Here is an 18,600-nt window from a genome sequence, read left to right as displayed (position 1 = left end):
GAGGGGCCAGTCTGGTTTTAAATGAAAGGAAGTTGAGGGTTCAATGGCAGGTGGGCGCAGAGGAGAGGCAGTAGTTTCCTGGGCCAGCTCCACCTCTCCCTGTTCTCAGCCCTTATTTTGGATCCATGCGTGGATTGTACCTCTGGACCAGAGGAGCTCAGGGGTCCTCAGGATCGAGCACGGGAAGCTCCTATGTAATTGTTAGGCAACATCAAAATATGCAAAGCAATAGCCACAACAGAAACCACCACCACCACCAACAAAAACCCAAACAATAGACTTGAAGTTTGATGACCAGTTCTGAAGGACTAACAGATACAACCTAACATTGTTCTGTTGTTTTGTTTTGGTTGCCCAAACAACGTTATTGAAATTAAGGGGGAATCCACTTACAGACTTCATCACCTGAAAACAAAACAACCTTTTTTCAATATTTCCTTTATTTTGGACCAAATCTTGCCATGTATTTGCTTCACTGTAAAAAAACAAGAAAGGAAAAGGAAGGAGAAGAAAGGGGAGGGGATGGAAGAGGGGAGAGGAGGAGCATGGAGTGGATATGCTATGCTGGATTCACCTGTTCTGTTGCTGTGGGATTTAGGGGGGTTTGTTTTGTTTTTGTTACTACAAATAATGCCTTGAAATTTCCTTTGCAAACACTGAGACAACCATGTCAATCTATTGCATGAGATAAATTAGCTGTAGAATGTTCACATGCAGTAGGAGATGAGAGCAAAAAAAGGGTTAAAAGAATCGATTTTAATTAAGCAGAATGTCTTTAGCCACTCAAGTCAGCATCCTTCCCACAGATTTTTGATGCTAAACTTAGCCCCTTCTAATGCTCTGCCATCTTCATTCTGTGCCTGAACTTATTAGCTAAACCTTCAAATGAAGAACATCAACCATGTGACAGGTTGGGTGGTTAAAATGGAAACTCTGAAACGATATTTCTCCTTCTGCCTTATTGATTGCACACAGACAGGTCTTGATTACCACATGTGACACAGCAGCCCTGCTGACTGTCGATGCACATCTGGACCCAGGTCTCACCCCCTTTCCTCTTCCCTAGGGCCATGCAAGGGCCCTCCCAGAGAGCCAGGGGCAGCCTGCACATCTCCCACTGGCCTTGAATTTAGACTTTGGATGTCACACCCTCTGAGGTTACACACACACAGGCACAGAAGCATACACAGGTGATTGAGGGAATAAGACTCTTGTCTTCCAGCTTTAAGCTTCTGCCCATTACTAGACTATGCTGCTTTCAGTGTACTGTGAATGAATATTTCCACCTACATTATTAAGTGATGCATTCTATTAGATGGGTATAATATATACTTATTATAATTTAAGTTATAAATCTTTTAAAAGGTTATTCAGTGCAAACATTTTAAAACACCGTTTAAGGTCTCTGTTGTAGGATTTTTAGTATTTTTTAATTCACCAGGAGTCTTAAAAATTGGATAAAGCTTGGGCCTCCCTTGGTGGGGGTCTCACTGCTCACCAAATTCATTCACCTTCACAGGCTGTGCCTTGAGTGGCCAACTGGAAGATCACACACAGCATGAGACAATCCCTTCCTGACAGCAGAGACAGAGAAGACAGAGTCCAGGCAGCCCTAGCAGAGCTCCAGGGACAGTTAACACCCACCCACACTGGTTATTCATTCTTTTGTTTCAATGAATCCAAATTTTTTTTTAAAAAAGACTCAACCATGGTAGGTGTATTGAATTATCTAGATTATCCATTGATTATGACATGAAACTACAGGTCCATGATACTTTTTCTATAACCTTGGGGGCCAGGTGTGTTTTGTAATTCAGGATTTTAAAAATTTTATTTTAGAAGAGTAACACGGTGCATATATCCTGTGTTATTTAACACCCTCTGCAAGGTCTGGGGTGGCATCTTGAAATCAAATACATTAATATTCCTGTAGCTAAACATATGAATATTCACACTAAATGGGATCAATAAAAACTAGAATAGCCTGTGTCAGACCAGGGCAGGATTTGCCACTACAGAGATTGCTTCAATCTTTCAGAAAATGATTGGATGCTTTTGGGATTTAGGAATTGCATTGTGTGTGTGTGTGTGTGTGTGTGTAAGAGTTTGTTTCTCTCTGTTAGTTCTGCCAGTCAGTTAGGACAATATAGGAATGGCTTTTTGAGTAATCTGTGTGCAAACTAGCATGAGGCATTTGAAGGAAGACCAAAGAGATCAGAACGATGGGCAGGCCATCTTTTGAAGGAGCACGGGAAAAAAATCAATGTTTATGCCTTTGGGTGTTGTAGTTACATTATTTATCAAGCAGGCTAAACAGGGTGAAGCAACTTCCACTCCCTTCAGTCTTTTAAGCACATTAAAAAACGGTGGTCAAAAGAGTGGGCCCCGTTACCCTAATTACGTCTTACCAGCCGGCACCATGAAGATTTTAGGGTAGGAAATTAGGTTGATGACTGCAAGGATGATAGCATAAATTTACTTCTGTCCTGATGTGAAAATATCCCTTCTAGCCCTATAATTCTGTGATATCGTGGTATCTTCTAATTAGGAATATTGGCAGAAAACCTTTTAATATTTTATAAGAAAAGTAGTTGCATGCAGGGCTTGTCAGGAAAGAAGTAATTTATTCACTTTTTTGAAGATGCTGCCAGCAGTAGTAAGGACTGAGCTCAGGACTCAGGAACCTCTCTCTCTCTCTCTGGGGGACACTAGCTGGCTGAAGAGTATCAGCTAGGCAGGGGAGAAGTGGAAAGGAAGGGAAAGCCTCAGAGAAGAATGGAGGAGAGGCCACCTTTCTCCCCATGGATCTTCAGGAAGGACCATTAGATTTTGAACTTTCTGAATGCAGAGGTGATACCTTATTAATCCTTCCATACTCCTTTTGCATACCTTGCATTAATTAGATTGCTGCCAATGAAAATGCAGCATTATCAGAAATAACTTGCTACATAGGTAATCCCTACTTGGGGTAATTTGTGATGAACCAACTCTTAAGTTGGTAGAACTCAATGTATTGCAGAATTCAGTTTCGTTCAGGTTTTCTTCACTCCATGTGCTCAGCTCTGTTGGACTCCATGCAGAACTTACGGGATGTCTAAGAGATCCCTATGACCTTTTCCTGAGATGTACAGAGGAAAGTAGAGTGGAGAGAATGCTTGAAGTTCTGACCACATCAATGTTGAACTGAGTCCAGTTGTGACCAAGAAGAGCTCATGAAACTAAACTATCTCTAATATACCAGAACTAGGCTTGGGACGTGGTAGATACTCGATAAATAATTGCTGAATAACTTATTGAGTAACACTTAGAATAGCACAATCTTGCTACAACCTATAAAAAAGCTAAAAATATATTTCATGCATGAGTACAAACACACACATACACACACGTGTGTGGAATGTTATGGGCTGAGTTGTGTCCCCTCAAATACACTTATTGATGTCTTTGTCCCCTACCTCAGAACATGACAGTATTTGGAAATAGGGTCTTTAAAGAGAAAATTAAGTTAAAATGAGGTGATATGGATGGGCCCTAACTAAATATGACTGGTGTCCTTATAAGGAGATTTGGTCATGGTGACAGAGGAGAGACTATGTGAAGACACAGGGAGAAGATGGCCATTAACAAGCCAAGGAGAGGGTCCTCAGTTTAAAAAGCCAAGCCCGCTGACACCTTGATCTTAGACTGTAGCCTCTACAATTGTGAGAAAACAAATTTCTGTTGTTTAAGCCACCCAGTCTGTGGTACTTTGTTTTGGCAGCTCTGGCAAACTCACACATATGAGTCCTATAAGACATGTATGTGGAATCTGAAATAGAATTCCACACTCTCAACATTGACCTAAAACTATTAATCCAGCTACAGTAAGAATGCTTTCATCATTTCAAACAACTCTTTTTCTTGATGCCTTTGAATTTAGGATTTTTTGTTTTGTTTTTTTAAAATATCTTGAATGGGTTAGGCTTCTTTTACAAAAGCTTGTTGGAAAAGTTGGAAACAATGCTTCTCTCCTCTTAGTACATTTCCTTGTAATCATCACACATTCCTGCCCATCTCACAAATCATAGTGGTGGCAGCTATGCATGTGCAAACATTCTTAGAAATGCGAGGGTCTGAAAATGAAGAGCTCCTAGATGTGGTTTTCTTGTCATTCTTTCCTGCCCTGCTTTCCTCTTACTTACTAAGAACAACTTCGGGAGCACTTTGGAAGGAGAAGAGATGTTACAGAAGGGCAAGCTATAGGGGCATTTGTGGGAAGGGGGATGGAGAGAGGGGACATATTTTTGGGCTGATAGGCCTTCTCTCCACCACGCTCAGCTGAATGAATAAAGGCAACAAGAAATAAAACAAGTCTGCATCAAAGTTTGATGCGTGCCCTGTTCCAAAAAAAAACTTAACTGGCATAGAGATGCCACTTAAATTAATACAAATAAATAAAGTAAGACAAAGGGACAATCAGGTTTCCGAGGCAAGATGGATCCAAGAGTGAGATTAGAAGCCAAAAGCATGCCATGAAATCCCATACTTTTGCTCATGGTGGGCTACAGATTTAGCTTTAGGGAGCTTCAGTGCTCTGGCAACTTGGATAAAGAAAAATTCTGTTAATGACATCATTCACAGTGTCCATGAGGTAAGCACAAATCAATTCCCCAGGAAAAGCACAACCATCCATGACACTGAGAGCAGAGAGAAATCATTTTGGTTAAACCCCCAGATTAGATTGTTTCTTGTAATTCTTTTCTATTCAGTATGAACCGGTGGTTTAATGATAGAATTCATGTCATCAAAAGCAATTTTATGGGGTTGGCAGGGGAGAGGAGCTAATAAAAGAAATGTTAAGTGTAAAATCAGAGGGAGTATATACAGAAAGATAGATACATAGGACATTCCATTTTCATTTAATTGCATAAGCTGAGTACTAGATTCACTAGGAAGTTTTAATAAATGTTCTTGTTTCATGTTTCATTTCGGAATAACAGAATCACAGAAATTTGACACTCTTAGGGACTTCAGTAATCAAGTTTCCCACTCTTTTTTTCCCTAGATGAAGAAACCAAGGCTCAGAGAGGTTAGGTAATTTCAAGTTTGCACAGTGTTTAGTAGAACTGGAAACTAGAATACTAATTTCTCACATCCCAACCCGATGCACTTGGACATCAAAGGATGCTTAAAAGTCTAGGTTTGAACTCAAGCTTTCATAGGTCATTAAAACAATGTTACTTGTAAAAATGCTTGCTTTTAGGCATTCAGCTATGTGCAAACAGCTAAATGCAGAATAAAGTTGTTTTTCCTGTGAAGAGGTCATTGTTCTATTATTCTATTTTACTTGTTGATGCTCCAAAGATTATTTTTTCTAACTGCCTATTGTTCTATTACCAGCATTTATTAAAAGGGCTTTGTTATATATAAAAACTGCCTTTGTTTTGGTGCCAGTGAAAACATTTGTGTAGATCTAAGAACATTTGCTTTTCACAAGGTTTGAGAAAAGTGGAGTATTCTTTTTTGAATGGCCCATTACTTTATGAGAGAATTATTTCCATCTTGATTTTTCTCTTTGAGAACTCAAAGTGATATGTTTGCTGTAATAAATTGGAGCAAGAAGTCAGAAGAAAAGATTTTATCCTTTTTAGTAAAACAGAATCACTTTAGAGTTTAAATGCAGAATTAAGCAAAGAGTAGGAAATATCAAATTATCTCAGATCAAGTGTCCTTTTAATTTAGAACATTTATTGTCTAAGTGCACATTTGGAAGCGGATTCAGGCAGCGTGCTCTTACATGATTTGAATGGAGGCAGAATTCTAACATTTTAAAGATGGCATTAAGGTGGTCTTTATTTCCTCCAAATTGCTGCCTGCCTTGAATTTGTTTTTCTGCTAGCGTTTCTAATCTCCAAAGCTATAGGTTAAAAAAGTGTGGTGGGTAGGGGGCGGGGAGCTTTGAATGGGTTGGAGAGGTAATCTGCTACTTTTAGCTCTCTCTTTTCAGTTTCAAAATCTGTGTCTCTGTTTCCAGTGGAGATGCTACATGTATCCCTAAGGATGCCAAAGGAATTTTCCAGTCAATAAATGTTATCTCTGTTGTACACAGGGATAAACCAGACTATGAAGAAGAGATGTGTAGGATTCAGAACAGAACTGGACATTCTGATACTTGATTGGGTGCCAGTTTCTGTTTTTATTACTCACCACATTCTGATCCTCTGCCTATCCAAAAGGAGCATCTTGAGGGTCCATTGTGGTGGAATAGAAGCACCTATATCCACATGAACTGAGTACTAAAAATCCTGTGTTTGGGGCTTACGGAGCATTTTTAAAATCAGTCCTGATTTTAGTGTTGCAGAAGGAAAATTACACACACATGGATTGGTCTAAAAAGCAAAGTTTTGGGTCTGTCCATGTTCCTTATGTCACTCCAATTGCCTCCATTTTGAATGGTTGAAATGGATGATCTCCTTGCTCAGCTATTTTACATCAATTCCATATTGTTGGACTTAATGTATACTATTTAAAAGCATTCATTCATTGAAAAAAACCATTTGTTGAGGCCCTGGTATATGTAAGACTGTGCCTTAACAAAAAAGATTTAGCTACTTGTATGACTTCATCTAAAATATTATTTAAGGCAACATGATAAATATTTATGATAATGTTAATTGAAAAAGAAAGCAGATGTTGTATAATGATTACAACAGAATAACTGTATGAAATTAGGTGGAGAGCGAAGGAAAATGAAAACTATTTTGTGCTTGATTTGAGTGATTATAGAAGTTTTTCTCTTAAAAATAGAACTTTTATTGTTTTTAAGAATAAAAAAAGAATTCCAATATATATAACCATTTGAATTAGATAATTCTGAATAATTCAGGTTATCAGAATCTTCCTGTCTTTTTCACTCCTGCGTCTCCATTCCCTAGTGTAGGGTCTGGCACACAGAAGTTTTGCCAATGTTTGTCAAATGAATTAATTCAAGTAAAATAATTATGGATCATTTGTGAATTTGGAGTGACTGCCTCAATGGTTGATCTGATTTTCATAAAGGCCTGTCTGGCATTTGTCTTGTAACAGGCAAACTGTAACTAATCATTCTGTTCTCTTTGTATTATTTATAGGGATATTTTGCACCATTTCCCTCTGTACTTATGCCGCCAGTATCTCGTATGATTTGAACCGGCTCCCAAAGCTAATTTATAGCCTGCCTGCTGATGTGGAACATGGTTACAGCTGGTCCATCTTTTGCGCCTGGTGCAGTTTAGGCTTTATTGTGGCAGCTGGAGGTCTCTGCATCGCTTATCCGTTTATTAGCCGGACCAAGATTGCACAGCTAAAGTCTGGCAGAGACTCCACGGTATGACTGTCCTCACTGGGCCTGTCCACAGTGCGAGCGACTCCTGAGGGGAACAGCGCGGAGTTCAGGATTCCAAGCACAAAGCGGTCTTTTACATTCCAACCTGTTGCCTGCCAGCCCTTTCTGGATTACTGATAGAAAATCATGCAAAACCTCCCAACCTTTCTAAGGACAAGACTACTGTGGATTCAAGTGCTTTAATGACTATTTATGCGTTGACTGTGAGAATAGGGAGCAGTGCCATGGGACATATCTAGGTGTAGAGAAAGAAGAAACTGCAATGGAAAAATTAGTATGATTTCCATTTATTTCAGAAAGTTTGTATGTAACAATTACCTGAGAGTCATTTCTACTTGCAAAAGGATTCGTAACAAAGCAAGTATAATTTTCTTGTCATTGTATCATGCTTGTTAAATTTTAATGCAGCATCTTCAGAACTTGTCCTGATGGTGTCTTATTGTGTCAGCACCAAATATTTGTGCATTATTTGTGGACGTTCCTTGTCACAGGAAGATTCTTCTTCTGTTGCCTTACTGTTTTTTTTTTTTTTTAAGTCTCTTCTCCGTGTCTGTACTGGAATTGAAATCATAAGATAAACAGATCAAACGTGCTTAAGAGCTAACTCGTGACACTATGCAGTATTGTTCGAAGACCTGTTGTTCATCCTCTGTCTCTTTATGTTAACTGGATTTCTGCATTAAATGACTGCCCCCTTGTTAATCTGGGTGTGTTTTCCTATGTCTTTTAGCTGTGTCAACAGGTCTCCCTAGCCATAAGGACAGATGAAAACTGTTGTTTTAATAAGACTCTTATTAAGACTTAATAATTGCTTCATTTCAATTAGGTTGGGCATTATTATCTTTTGTAGCAACCACACACTTGCTATTGACAAAAGATGTCATTTTCAAACTTGTTTTTAAACCTTCCTATACTATTTAAAATTTTCTTCTCCTTCTCGTTCTCTTTTTCTCTCTTTTTCCCCTCTTTCTTCCTCTTCCTCCCCTGTTTACCATCTGCCTGGTATGTATCCAGTCATAAGGATACATGGTCTCTGTTTTTGTTCTTGGACCTCCTAAAGCAGCGATTTTCAACCTTGGCTGCTCAGAGTCACCTGGTGAAGTCTTCAGCTGTACCTAAACAGGGCCTCACCCCAGACCAATTAACTCAGAATATCCACAGCTGGGCCTAGGCTTGAGCATTTTTGTAAAAACATCCCAGATGATTCTGATACACAGCTGCGACTGAGAGCCACTCATTTGGGCCAGAACCGTGGTTGTCTCCTTAGCTACTAACAAAGCGAACTCACTTATTTAGCACTTACTATGTGCCAGTAACTGGGCTGTGGTGTTATTTCACTTAATCCTCTCCAAAGCTCTATGAGGTAAGTGCTGTTATTTTATGTTACTCATAAGCTGAGGATCAGACTCAAAACATTTGCTTCATTTTTTTTTCTCAATCCTTTTTTTCTGTGTGGGTTTGGGACAACAGTTAAAATTCTTCCGTTGTGGTTGCTTATCTTTCAGTGGAGGGTGGGGCACTCGCCGACTTCTAAGCTTTTCCTTTTAACTCCAACCCTTGTTCCCGATTCTACACACAGTGTAGGATAAAGACGGCTTGTAAAATAGAAGACGCCATTCCAGAAGATGCTGTTTCAGATTTTGATTTCATAAAAGATTCTTTTCTTTCTTCTTTATAAAAACTGATTTAGTCCTCATAAAAGGAAAATGATCATCTACTCCCAAAGAATAGAGTCTGATTTCCAAGTGACGGTGTCCACATATTGTCATGTAAGGGCCGAAAGGGGTTGGAGGATGCCGGCGACCACACCAGCTCTGGCTCTGTGGCTCCAGGCACAGCACAGGCTCATGAGTGTATTCACTGGCACTCTCTCAGGCCTTTTAATATACTGGTCCCTCTGGATGAGATCAGAGACGTATAGAAAGGGTCAATTATTTTCAAAGCAGGAGAGCTCTTTCTTTGAAGTCTTCTTTAAAGATCCGCATAGAAGATGTCAAGACTCTTGGACATTTATATTCCAACCAACAAAGCAGTGTCTGAGTGAGTAACTTTTGAAGTTTCAGAGAAGTTTCCTAGGGGTTTGAGGTGAGAGTGGAAGAAAGCCTCGCGGTAGCAGGAGGTTGAAGGGTTCACACACCAGAAAGATTTGCCTCGAAGCCAGGGGAGTTCACTTAGGATTCAAATGAGTGCTGGCAAGGACTGAGGCTCCCTGCCTTCCAGCCAAAGTGAGCTCGAAGCAACCAACGTGCCAGGCCAAGGTTCCTCGCTTTCTACTTACTGTCACGCAAGTGTGGGCAAATGTTGCCAGTGCTGGGCATTTGGCCCTGAGTCCTTGGGCTTCTCTTACGAGTTTTTTCTTAACTGGCTTGTGAATGAAGAATGATTGAAATGATTGCACAGTACTGTGCAGGACAGAATAGTTTATTGAAATCCTTTTTCTATGTTCTCTCTGTCCCACACACCCCCCTTTTTAACAGACTTGTGCTTGGTTTATTTGCCCTATTAGAACCAGTGTTGTCCATTCTCGGGAAGGCCTCCCTCATCTTTCAAGGACCACCATGGACCCTCGATAATCGAGATTTCCCAGGATATGGGAAACCTCCATAGAATATAATAGCCCCCATAACATTTCTTATATAGTCAACAAATATTTACTGAATGGCTATTATGTGCTCACATTCTAGCACTTGGGAAACATTAATGAAGCAAAACAGACAAAGGTTTTTGCCCTGGTAAAGCTTATGTTCTAGAAAAATGCAGTGAAGGACAAGTAAAAAAAATTAAGCTTACTCTTTTTGGCCCTAAATTGTTTTGTAAGTCCAGGGTTAAAGTTATTCAGTTACTAAAATAAGTTTCTTTTAAATTACATTCCCATTGGCTGTGCATTTCATACTTCACAACATTCTCATTATTTGAATCTAGCCCTGGCAAGTTAAAAAAATACTAACTCTTTTTGCAGGGGCTGGGTGGGGGGTGCCTCTTAAAGATTTCTTATTCGAAATTGAAGTCTGAGAATGACAAAAGTGTGCCCCACAGGTGAGCTAGAGGGAATAAAAACCTGGGAACCCGGGACTCAGGTGAATGGGGGCCCACGAGCTCAAAATATACCACCTGATGGAGGCTGGTGCAGGTGGGATACTCACGCTGCCTAGGCAACCACCCACTCCAGATCTTTGCTCAGGCTCTTTCCTCTGCTGGGGACACCCCCTCCTCTGCCTGGCTTATTCTGACTTTTCCTTGTGTCTCAGCTTCTACACAACACTCCCGGACACCTTCCTCAAACATGCTGCATTGCTTCAAATCCTTTCCTGACCAGTTACGCTCTGCACACGAATTGCCTGGCAACCCATAACCAGATCGTAGACTCTTTCAAGGAGGAATCTGTGCCTTGTCCCGGTGCTCAGCCCACCCAGTGCCTGGTAGACCGTAGGTGCTCTTAAATCTTTGTGGAATCAATACATGGATTCAGAGTCATAGATAAACTCTTTTCTTCCCTGGACAGAGCTGACTCCCTTAGCACCAATTTTAGGGAGCCCATAAAAAATATACAGTCGTGTGATGAGGCTAAATGGAAAGAGAATATAGCTTGGCAAGCAAGGAAGCCTCATTAGAATAATTAAAGGGACTATTAACCCAAACCAACCTAGACATAACTTAAAATGTGTTATGAACTACTATGGAACATTTATTTGATGGCTCAAACATTAAGTTAGTAACCTCAATATGGTTCTACACCTCAATTTAAAGCGTTCTCATTTATGTGCGTGTGCGTTTCAAATCTCTAATTGGAATTCTGAAAGGAATGCTTCAGAAATGACTTCCTTTGAATGCAAATAGCTATCCTGACGAAGAACACATTTAAATTGCATATGAATTTCTCTGGGGCCTTGCCCTTTGACTGGAAGAAGAGGAAGTTTTCTGTGCTGCATGCAGGACAACCACAAATGCTTGAAGATGCTCAGGGCACCCAGTTGCATACTGGGAACTTGGCTATGCAATACATATTCCTCTTAATATGCAACCTGTGTTTTGCCGGGCATCAAAGCAAGATTTCTAATTGTCCTAAAACATTAGAATATGTCTGTCTGGAGCCCCTGTAAGAGGAAAACAGATTGGCTGGCTATAAAAGAAGATAGCATTTTTTTCTGTTTTTATTTCCAATTTTTTTCTCCCCTTCAGCATTCACTATAAAATACTGCCTGCTACTATAAGGTCTGGCTATGCTTGGTTTCTCTTAGGTCTCTAAGTGAATGTTTTGCAGAGAGGAAGGAGACAGGACCACGGGTCTAGAGCAGAAAGAACAAGGGAACAGTGGTGCAGGTGAGGTTGCCGAGGTAGGCAGAGGCTTGCTGGTCACAGTAAAGAGTCTGGGTTTTACTCTGGTAATTGAAAACAAACGGCCTAAAAAAGGATAATGATGTGATCTGATTTCCACTTTAGGACTATCAGTTGGCCAGGTGTGGTGGATCACACCTGTCATTCCGGTGTTTTGGAAGGCTGAGGCTGGAGGATCTCTTGAGTCCAGCTGTTCAAGACTAGGCTGGGCAAATAGATCCTGTCTCTATAAAAACATTTTTAAAATTAGCCAAGTGTGGTGGTACATGCCTGTAGGCTTAGCTACTCGGCAGGCTGGGGCAGGAGGATTGCTTGAGTCTAGAAGCTATTGAGCTATTATCACACCACTGCACTGCACTCCAGCCTGGGTGACAGAGTGAGACCAGTCTCAAAAAAAAAAAAAAAAAAAAAAAAAATCAGTGTTGCCACTGCTGCTAGATGGAGAATGGATTTAAAGAGGCACCACTAGAGGAGAAGAACCCAGTTAGGAAGGAGGAAGTTGCACAGGAACCCAGGAGACAAAATTGTGCCTGGATGGGGAGGGTGGTGATGAAAATGCACAGGAGTAGGTGGACATATTTTAGAGATGGAATTGATTTGCTGGTAAGTTACATGGAGGTGGGGAAACAAGGGAAGTTAAGGATGACACCTAAAGAATTTGTAGAGTTAGGTTAATTACTAAGGAAACTGCTTCTTGTATCAAAAAGGAGATACAATAATTTGGGAAAAAGGGGAAAAAGAAAAAACTGCTAAGTTTTATGGTTAACTCAGCATCATACATGATAGCATTTATTTAATGGAGACTGGAATTGAAAATTGTAGTTGAGAAAATATCAACAGCCCAAATGCTCCTTCTTGCTAACTGACCCAGCTGCCAGCTGATTCCTCTCTGATTTCCAGTTGTTTTCCAGAAGTTGTGCATCTAAGACCTGAAAATAGTATTCAGTTTAAGTGTGAACTTGATCAATTAGTGGTGGCTGGGAAGATTTCAGTCCAGGCACAAGGGGGAAAGATGTAGTGTTTGTGAATGAATGGGAAAGGCAGATGTCACATACTGGCCAACCCCAGTTTAAATCACAGCAGATAGACTATTGGTCTGCTTCAGGTAAGCATTTCCCTTTTTTGGAGCTCACTAAGAAATTCTGAGAATAAACTCCCACATCTTAGGGCTGATGTTCCTAATGAACAGACCATTGTCCCAGTGAAGTGCTTATCCTGGTTGGCCCAGAGTCTGACCAGGCCACTGCCTTGAGTGTGGGTGTGAGGATGGATGAACTGTACCCTCAAGTTCATCAGGAAGTGTTCTAAATCAGGACCTTAGAGGTAAATTCCCTCAATATCTGGCTAACTGTGAAGTGGCATCCTCTGGGGGTTCTGGAAAGGGCATGGAAACCTTGCTATAGCAAGGGTGCACGGAGGCTCTGCTGGATCCTACACAAAGGGCCTGGGCTCCCTTGACTTGCTCCCAGAACGCAATCACAGCTCAGGGCATTTCATTCTTTAATCATAAAACACCTTTTATTTCCAGCCTCATAGCTTTGCCTGTTAGGTTGATTGTGATGAACACATAAATACTTGCTTTAGAAACTTGGCCACGCCTGAACTGAACTTCACTCAGCTGTGGCTTCAGTGGGCTTCAAATTCATTCCCCACAGGTAAAACACATTGCACTTATCATATTGCTTAAATCTGTTAATCACAAGAGTTAAAAATGAACCTAAAGACCTGAATAAATTGTTGAAGTTTTCTCATTTCTCCTCTAAGCCCTGATTTGCCATTTGTTAGTTCTGGACTCTGTTGGTTGCTCAAAAAATAAATAGATACATAAGTAAATAAATAAAGCACTTAATTAATTCTAAGAGGATGGCAGTGGAGCCATATTATTGTCAACTTTTAGGTCTCCTTCATTCTTGTAAGTATTAAACATAAATAAGAAGTGGCAGAGAAAGCTCGGATTCTCAAAAGCTTCTCCAGTGCTGTTTCTTGGCATTAATGAGACTGAGTCCCTGGGTGAGGGACTGCCTCAGTATCTCCTCAGTGACTGTGTCAGGCTGTGTCCTTTATATACCATATCTTGTTACTATTTGCCCCTACTTTATGGGTAGAGAAGCCAAGGCTCACAGAGGTTAAGTAACCTTCCCTAAGATACTAGCCAAGATTTGGTTTCCAGCTTGCTCACTCCAAAATCCTTCCACCTTCCTGCACAGCATCCACGTCAACTACCCAAGACCCAGCAGCATTTCCATAGTGCATTTCTAACCCTATCTGAGCCTACTGTCAACATGTTATACATCTAGATAGGTTCACATTCCCCTGCATTTTCCAAGGGTCCCTTTGGAAGTTACTGCTCTATAGTTTTTAATCAAGCTTCTATATTTCTAAGCCAGAGCACACACTGCACTTTGTGATTCTGTAAAGAATGCCAGACCTATTTTTGTAAGCACAGGACCTCTCCTTATGTGACTGACCTTCAAGAGACCCTGTAGCTTGCAGTAGCCTAAAGGTATGACAGCAATTTTAATTACCTTCTTGGCACTTCCCCCACAGAACATTATGAGAAATTCCCGTGTTACTAGGGCTGCTCAAAGATTTCTATTTAAGTGGGTATGTCCTCCTTACTTTGTCCTGTGACAGCATCCCTGACGGCATTTTTAAAATTATTAGATGAAAGTAATTATTTCAAAAAAAAAAAAGAGGCTATCTAGCCTTACGGTTAGAGGTAGGATAGCAACTCAAAGACTCATGAATTTCCGTCCTTTCTCCCTGACTGTCTTGATGTGTGGCCCTGCAAGAATGCTGGTAATAACCACACATTTAAGAAGCCTGAAAATCACTTTGAACACCTCTACAAACTTTTATTTCCTTTATCCAAGTTGAATGTGAACTAATTTAAAAAACATATTAAGTTACACTAACAATAAAATAAAACCATCTGATGTTGAGTCAAAACAAGGAAACCTTCCAAGTTTTTTATTATATCTCAAGGAAAGTACAGTACTTCATTTCGTATTTTCCCTTTGAGAGACTTGTCGCTGTGCAGTGACTTAGAAAACACCCCATAACCAAACCAAAACAAACCTCAAGACAGCCTCGGAGGCATATGGAAACTATAATGGTCATCTCTCTTTGACAGCAGAGGAACAGAGACTCAGAGCATTAACCCAAGATCTCTCAGCCAGTCTCTGGCAGAAGGTTCACCTCCCCAGCAAAAAAGCGAGGTAGATTTTGAGGTCAGCATGTGCAAGTATGTATATTCCTGCAAACACATCGAGCAGCCTCTACTTTACAGGCCTCTGTGGTGACGATGGTAAATCGCTATCATGCCAACATATTTCTCAAATAAACTGGACTTGGGAATTGAGATTAAACCAACTGTGAAAGGTAATCTGGGGGAGATGATGCATGTGATTAATACAGTATTGACTCAAGGGATGAACTAGTTCTTAAACAAAGAATTCTCCAAATAAAGTAACAGTTTAAAGAGTGTTCACAGGAGTAGGGGAATGGTTTTCAAGAGAAGTGAAATGAAGATGAGGAAAGACTGAGGGTGAGCTAGAGGGACAGCCATGTAGAGCCACGCGGGGTGGGACGGGTGAGTGGCCCTCTTCTTAGAACCCTATCCCAAACACCCCCGCAAAACCAGTTCCTTTGAGGAGCCAGATGAGTAAGAATACAATGAGTTAAGAGGAAATTCAGTACAATTTCATTATTCTTTAAAGCAATTAGCCTGTGGGTCTGCGATACGCCTACATAATCAAGAAAGGTGTCAGAAAATGTCAAGCTTTCACCTAGTAACGATTGAGGAGCTGGTTCTGTGTTGCACGATTCCATACATTCCAATATTACAAAGGAAGAAAAAAATCTTCCTTCAGGGAAAGACAATTTGTTCGTTTCCTTTTGACAATGGAATGCATGGATTTGGTCAATGCGGGGGAAACTTGGTTCAGCATTCTGAACCTTTCTGACTCTGTTCACTTGGTTGGCAGATGACCATGAAAAGTAACTTGTTTGGGATGTCAGTGGGTGTGGAGGAAATGCCAGTAAATGTGTGCTGAAGGAATGAGGTAATAAATGAATGACGCATCACTAAGACGGTGATCCCTGGTCTGTGAAGCCGACTTGCTGCCTCACAGCCTCTATTTCTCAAGGTTACTTTTCTTTTATTGTTCTCAGGCCTAACATACGATTGTAGACTCAAACTCTTTGTGTCACTTTAGGAGCAGGTCCACGGTGGCAAAATGGTTCTAGGGCCTCGGCGAAAACAGGGACACCTCAATACTGTGGAACAAAGACACGTGTGGTCAAATGAATGACCAGTTGTGTTCACTTGCTCATTCACGTGTTCTTTCATTTGTCACATCTCTATAGAGCACCCTAGTATGTGCCAGAGACTGATTTAAGTGCAGGGAATACATAGTGAATAAATCAAAGCTGCTGCCTTCAAAAAGCTGCCATTGTAAGGTGACAAAGGAAAAAAGTAAAAAATCTTCCTTCAGGGAAAGATAATTTGTTCTTTTGTCCTTTGTGTCTGTCTCAGAGAGACAGACAGTAATAAAACAGGGTTTGTGCAGTAGGTGGTGGTGATATGTGCTATGAACGAAAAATGAGGTGGCTAGGAGAATAGAGTGCTAAAGGTGAGGGGATGGCCAGTTTAGGGAAGCTGGCGTTGGCCTCTCTGATAAGAAAACATTTGCACAGAGAGCCTGAGCAATGCAGGTGTCTTGAGGAATGTCCAGGAAGAGTAGATAGCAGGTACAGAGGCCTGGGATGGGAACAAGCTTTGCATGTGGCAGGGTCAGCAAAAGGTAGAATGAAAGTGAGAGTGTTGAGATGAAGCAAGAGGGAAACCAGGCTATCCAGCACCCTTTGAACACCTTTCCAATAAAACCCAAGACTTCGGGTTTCATTCTGAGTAAGATGGAAAGTCATTGGAGGATTTCAAACATAAGAGTGATAAAATCTGGCTTACAGAAAAACAGGCAAAAAACCTTTGGCCCAGTGAACGAATTGTCCTTGGTTTCCATGTTAATACCCAGAGGCCAGTACTGGGTGTTTAGGTCTCTCTGGCAAAATATATGGTTAATGTGCCCACTCTTCCAAGGTGAAGTCAATCTCACATAGTGTAGGATACCAAGGGCAAGAGTCACAAAAAGGCAGCTAGCAGGGTGACCAAAAAATGGTAGAAATAATGTGTAACGGTTGGGGGTGGGTAAGGAAGGGCCCTGGAGTAATTGCTGTCATTTGTTTCATCTCGAGCAGGCAGTTTCTCACTGAAGAAACTTAATGAAAACTGACAATATTAAATGATTGTGGCATTCAGATGGCAAAATTACACTTCAAATCTCCTGACTCTCTTGAACATAATTCATGGAATTTAAGATAAAAAGCTGAGCTCTTCATGCATGTTTTGAGTTGTTTCTTTAAATTTCCAACAATCCATAACTTTTCTCTCAAATGTTTTCCTAGACTCAGCTCATTTTTCTCTCTGCCGAGGTTTTCCAGAGAGTGGTTTCATCCCTCCATTTCCAAAGGTCAAGGATATTCCTCTATCTCATAAGCCTGGACTTCTGGCTGGTATCCTCTCGCTCCTGCTCACATCCCTTTCAGAGAGCTGTCATAGCAGCCATTCAGGCAGGGCCAGTTTACCAAGGAGCATTCCCAGAACCTGACATGGAGCAAGTACTCACTAACTGCCTGGTAGCTAAGTAAATAAAGAAGCAAATGAACAAATGAATAAATAAAAGATTTGAAAAGGCTACAAACACTATGGCAAAATATGAACATGCACTAAAAAAACTCACCTGGATTTCTTAATTAGCAAGATTTCTCTAAGACTTTGCGTATCACCTAATTTTAGTCCAAGGGCCTTCTTGCATAGCTCTCTGAACAGACACATTTACTTAATATCTAAGTGAGCATTTCTTCTCAAACCTCAGTTTATTTTGAATCCCTGAGACTTAGCTTTTTTATTTTTTAATTATACTTTAAGTTCTAGGATACATGTGCACAATGTGCAGGTTCGTTACATAGGTATACATGTGCCATGTTGGTTTGCTGCACCCATCAACTCATCATTTGCATTAGGTAATTCTCCTAATGCTATCCCTCCCCCAGCCCCCCACCCCTCGACAGGCCCCGGTGTGTGATGTTCCCCACCCTGTGTCCAAGTGATCTAACTGTTCATTTCTCACCTCTGAGTGAGAACATGAGGTGTTTGGTTTTCTGTCCTTGTGACAGTTTGCTGAGAATGATGGTTTCCAGCTTCATCCATGTCCCTGCAAAGGACATGAACTCATCCTTTTTTATTCCATGGTGTATATGTGCCACATTTTCTTAATCCAGTCTATCATTGATGGACATTTGGGTTGGTTCCAAGTCTTTGCTATTGTGAATAGTGCCACAATAAACATATGTGTGCATGTGTCTTTATAGTAGCATGATTTATAATCCTTTGGGTATACACCCAGTAATGGGATAGCTGGGTCAAATGGTAATTCTAGTTCTAGATCCTCCAGGAATCGCCACACTGACTTCCACAGTGGATGAACCAATTTACACTCCCACCAACAATGTAAAAGCATTCCTATTTCTCCACATCCTCTCCAGAATCTGTTTCCTGAATTTTTAATGATTGCCATTCTAGCTGGCGTGAGATGGTATCTCATTGTGGTTTTGATTTGCATTTCTCTGAGACTTAGCTTTCTAGGTTACATAGGAAGTCGGTGTCTCCCTGGACAGCTGTCTGCTTCTTGAATGGTTTCCGAGTGTCCCTTTGATTCACTGTTCTCAGATCTACAGGCATTTATTTATTCTCTCCTACCAGGATCTAGTTCAATTTAGTTCAAAAAATATTAATTGTTCTTATCTGGGCCACACCCTGTACCCTATTCTGGAGGAGGAAA

At 40.7% G+C, this 18,600-nt stretch overlaps 1 protein-coding gene across 3 annotated transcripts in view; it reads left to right on the top strand.

Moving 5' to 3' along the window:
* The window catches only part of TMEM178A (transmembrane protein 178A), a 52,729-nt gene extending 44,664 nt beyond the window's left edge, over window positions 1-8,065 (top strand). For all 3 annotated transcript variants that reach the window (XM_063695930.1, XM_019021177.4, XM_004029127.5), the window contains one exon: window positions 7,110-8,065. In XM_063695930.1, the coding sequence (XP_063552000.1) occupies window positions 7,110-7,351 (242 nt within the window). In that variant the 3' untranslated portion in view covers window positions 7,352-8,065. The remainder of the gene's footprint in view (window positions 1-7,109) is intronic.
* The last annotated feature ends 10,535 nt before the right edge of the window (window positions 8,066-18,600 follow it).

Source organism: Gorilla gorilla, chromosome 12 (assembly GCF_029281585.2).
Source record: "Gorilla gorilla gorilla isolate KB3781 chromosome 12, NHGRI_mGorGor1-v2.1_pri, whole genome shotgun sequence".
Taxonomy (NCBI): Eukaryota; Metazoa; Chordata; class Mammalia; order Primates; family Hominidae; genus Gorilla; species Gorilla gorilla.
The sequence above is the reverse complement of the archived record's forward strand: the minus strand, read 5'-3'. Positions and strand labels throughout refer to the sequence as shown.